At 57.8% G+C, this 3,998-nt stretch overlaps 1 protein-coding gene across 2 annotated transcripts; it reads right to left on the bottom strand.

Annotated features, from left to right (window-relative positions):
- Positions 1 to 284: 284 nt before the first annotated feature.
- On the bottom strand, positions 285 to 2,573 carry SPAAR (small regulatory polypeptide of amino acid response). Of its 2 annotated transcripts, none has more exons than XM_036021916.1 (2): positions 2,337 to 2,573; positions 285 to 1,776 (listed from the first exon to the last, which is right to left on the bottom strand). In XM_036021916.1, the coding sequence occupies exon 2, from the start codon at positions 1,511 to 1,513 to the stop codon at positions 1,286 to 1,288; it is 228 nt and encodes a 75-aa protein (XP_035877809.1). In that variant the 5' UTR covers positions 1,514 to 1,776; positions 2,337 to 2,573; the 3' UTR covers positions 285 to 1,285. The 2 variants fall into 2 exon arrangements, 1 of the variants encoding a protein (XP_035877809.1); XR_004902249.1 differs by having other exon boundaries at positions 1,509 to 1,835.
- Positions 2,574 to 3,998: the final 1,425 nt, after the last annotated feature.

The following is a 3,998-nucleotide window of genomic DNA, read 5'->3' as shown; positions in this document are numbered from 1 at the left end:
CCTCCCTGCAGCCAGCTCCCTTCCACGTGCATGGGTCCCACGTGATCAAGGCGTGGTCCCCAGGAGCCCGGGCTGTGCCTCTCCCCTCCCCATGCTCACCCACTCTGTTCCTCTCCATCAACCTGACTGTTTCTGGCCCCTTACCACATGGCCAAGGTGGCTTGCCTGGGCACACTCAGGGGCCAGAGCCCTCCTCAGGGTCAGTCCTGCCCTCCTCAACAGGCGGGTCCGGGGAGAACCATTTGTTCAGGGCTGAACAGACATACTAGCCAGGAGACTCAAAATGTTGTACCCTTCAAACTATACTCTTAAATATGGCACAACATTTATTTCGTGGGTACAGAGAAAACAGATCTTCCATGAAAAAATCTGAGCCTTTCTTTATCTGTGACGGAAACGAGAGCGCCGTGGCACGCTCTCACTGCGACGTGACGTTTGAACGCACTTGGACTTGTCTTTGAGCGCCTGGTTTCCTGTCAATCCCAAGTGACTCAAGTCGCTCACATCCTCTGAGGATGAAAGTGACCAATAAGAACGGAGTGATAAAGTCTCCTTCAAAGCATGTTTCACAGTCTTCTTGCTGGCTTTTCTGTTAACAAAATATCCCCTACTTTCTGCGACTCTGATTTTCTCTTCTGTGTCCTTTGGTGGTTTTCCAACCCTGCCTCTTGGGAGAGCCATAAAAGGATATACATTTTCAATTATAAAATAAACCGTTTGTTCCCAGGAAGCGGCCCTTTAGTTTCGGAGTTTCGGGGCAGGGGCAGGCCTCACGGTTGGGCTCTGTGGCACATGCACATTCAAAGAGCGAAAAGGCTCAGTCGGGGGGCAGATGAGAGGTGGTTTGTGAAAGTGTCCACTTGAGAGAGCTACTTCCTCTGGTAGCCATAGAGCCAGCTCCGTGGGCATCCTGGGGTTCACCCGAGTTAACCAAACCCTGTTTACAGTAAGTCCCACTTCCCCTGTAGATCAGAAGAGCTCGCCCACTGTGCAGTCCAACACTGTGCAGTCACTCACTCTTCAGACCTTTCCCAAGCCCCATCCCGTGGGCGGATCCAGCTGAGCTCTCAGGGACCAGGGCTGACTCCCACCTGGTCCCACCACTGTGGATCTCCCAGGTGGGAAGGCACAGCACCCCAGGACGGAATGCAACAGGGAGTTGGCTGGATACAGGCAAGGAAGAGCAGCAATGCCAGACTTGGAAGAGGAGGACATCGGGGCAGGCTCGCTGGGGGCCGGGTGAGTCTGACCCACCAGCAGAGCAAACCCTGGGGGCTGTTAGGCCTCACATGAAGGTCCAGAAGTCCCGGGCCCCTGACACTGGCTGAGCGTGGCGACCCGGCCCCGTGAAGAGAGAAGCCTCCTGGTGAAACGTGGCCACTGTGAAGCTGTGGCCAGGGCCCCCCTGAGGATCCTGGGCCCTCGAGTCACAGCTGAAGCAGCAGAGGACGCAGGTGATGGCCACAGTGACCACAAACAGCACCGCCACCATACCAATCACTGCTGTTTCCATGGCCCCGAGTGGCAGCTGATGCGCTGAGCAACCTGGGGTGCTTCTCGGAGTCTCAGCTCCCCATCCGAAACGGGGCTCTGGGTGGTGACAGTACTCGGCTCCTCCGGCCACTCTCCCTGCTGTCTTCTAAGATACTGATTTGGGGTTCTGGGCCGTGCCCCCTCAAGACTGTTAGTTGCCCCACATGGCACTACTCCGACCTCTGTCACGGTTTCCTAAGTCTGGCCAGACTTCCAGGAGCTGTGGTCACTTCCACTGGCAGCCTGTGGGAGAAGCGCCGTCCTGAAAGATGTGCGTGCAAGACTCCCTGAACTCGGAGGAGCTGGAAGGAGGGGGCAGAAGACTTCGCTCACAGGGAGCCTTGCCAACCCGGCCCGCGGGTGACGCCTACATTTCAGGAGAGCTTGTACACTCGGACAAAAGACAAAACATGCGCCCTCCTGCGGATCTAGGATGACCTTGGACTCCTCCCCTGGAAGACCTTGGGCCAGTCCCTGAATCAGCCTCTCTGCTGCCTCCTGAGACCCTGGCTCTGTGCTGGGGGCAGGGACAGGTGGGAAGGGAGACCGACGGTGCCAGCCCTGGGTAAGGCCAGGGGGCCCTAGGGGCCTTCCGCAGGGGCTGTGGGGGAGGGCCTGTCTCATCTGGCCTCCTTTTCTGCCTGGGGTGGGGAGAGTGGTGTTTCGATAAGGCCAGGACATCCGAGTCCCTTTGTGCCGCAGTGTTCCCTGGGATGCTGGCCTGCCCCGCCCCCACCGCCCCCGGCCCTCCACGCTGCCTGCTCACATCCACTGTCCCCCCCTCAGACGTTGAGGACACTTACCCTGGGCTCTCCCGGAACAACAGCTCTGGCTGTGTGTGGCACCATGGCCTCCTGACTTGGTGGCCACCCCAGAAGCCAGCTCGCAGCATGCCCAACCCTGGGTGCTACAGCCTGGGGCCCGCCTGGGACGAGGCTCCAAGATGTCTGAGTGGCCGGAAGCACTTCCTGACCTCCTTCCTCCCATTGTGAGGGTGCAGGCCCTTCCCAGCTGCCTGTCACCCTCAAGGACTGTGCTTAGCCCACTGCCCTCCCCCCCTCCACAAGCACACCCATGCCGTTCCAGCCCTGCCCCCCAGCCCCAGGTTCTCCACTTGACCTGGGGAGGTACAGGGCGAGCCAGGCCCAGGCCACCAAGTAAGTCTGCCCAGGCCACCGAGTAAGTCTGCCGGCGCCTGCTGGGACCGCCACCTGCTGGGACTGCCACCGCTTCTAACACCGGGGCTGGGTCCTCGGCCCACTTCACCCGAACTCTGAGAGGTGGAGTAGTGAGGAACAGTAAGTAACTCCAGGGCTAGGATGCAGCCAGGCATTACCTCGTATAACCAACCCAGCGGCCCTGTGGAGTGACATTGTCTCCGTGTCACAGATTCAGATGCTGGTAATCTGAGGTTACAGGGCCTATTGCTTTTCTGCAGGGATAACATTTTCCTGGCCTTCCCTCCCAGTTCAGTGCTCAGAGAGGGCAAAGGGCTACCCCCAAGTCCCACAGCCTGGGTCCTTTTTACTTACTCCAAGGCCCCAGTGAACTTTCTTTAGTACCAGCTTTAGGAAACTGCCTACACCCAGAATGGGAGAGTGACTGTTGGGAGCATGATGCCCCGTCAAATCCTCGCTCGCTCTTCCCTTTTCTGAGAGGACTGAGCAGACCTGGGCACAGGGCTCCTCCTCCAAGGGGGCCAAGGAGGAGCATGGAGCAAGCTGGGGCCAAGGCAGGAAGCTGGACACCCGGAGTCATTTGTGTTAACTGGGGCAGCCAGGGCAGAGAGAAGGAAATGTGAGGAGCCAGTCTGTGGTTTCAGATCCAAGTACCAAGATGAACTAGTCAATTCAGGAGACAGAGGGTAGCAGGCAGCCCTGGTTTCAAGCTCCTGGGTGATTGGCTCCTCGCCGTCTCATCCGCCTGCGCTTTGTGGGCGGGTGGAGCTGGGGGCCAGCTGCAGTGGGTGTGCATCTTTCAACAGTTTTAAAGGAGAACAAAGGGCAAGGGCTCAGCCCCCTTACCTCCTGCTTTGTAACGGTTTCTTTTCCTGTTTCTGAGATTTGAGGACCCTGCTTTGATTCACCTGTAAAATAGGCCTTCTGGTCCATCTTCATAATAGGCACTCAGCATTAGAACAGGGCGGTGAGGGGAAATGAGAGGGACCTGGGTTATAATAGTGGACACAGGTGCTGTCTGCTTTGAAGGCTCTTATGGGTCCTCATGGACCTCACGTGGGCAGACTGCAACGTGGAATGCCCACTGTGGCATCTCAAGACCAGGGCAAAAAATAAAATAAAATAAAATAACCACAGACAAAGGTGGGCAAAGGTCAGATACCTGCCGCAGGTCCCAGAGCTTAGTCTGCCCTGGAGTTGTGTTGAAATGAGGTAGAGCCCTGGGGGGCCAGCCTGGGGGGCCTCCCCCTCCCCCCAGCTCCATACTCTCACCCCCAGCCATCCTCA

Source organism: Phyllostomus discolor, chromosome 3, assembly GCF_004126475.2.
Source record: "Phyllostomus discolor isolate MPI-MPIP mPhyDis1 chromosome 3, mPhyDis1.pri.v3, whole genome shotgun sequence".
Taxonomy (NCBI): Eukaryota; Metazoa; Chordata; class Mammalia; order Chiroptera; family Phyllostomidae; genus Phyllostomus; species Phyllostomus discolor.
Note: the sequence above shows the minus strand (reverse complement) of the source record. Positions and strands in the feature narration are given on the sequence as shown.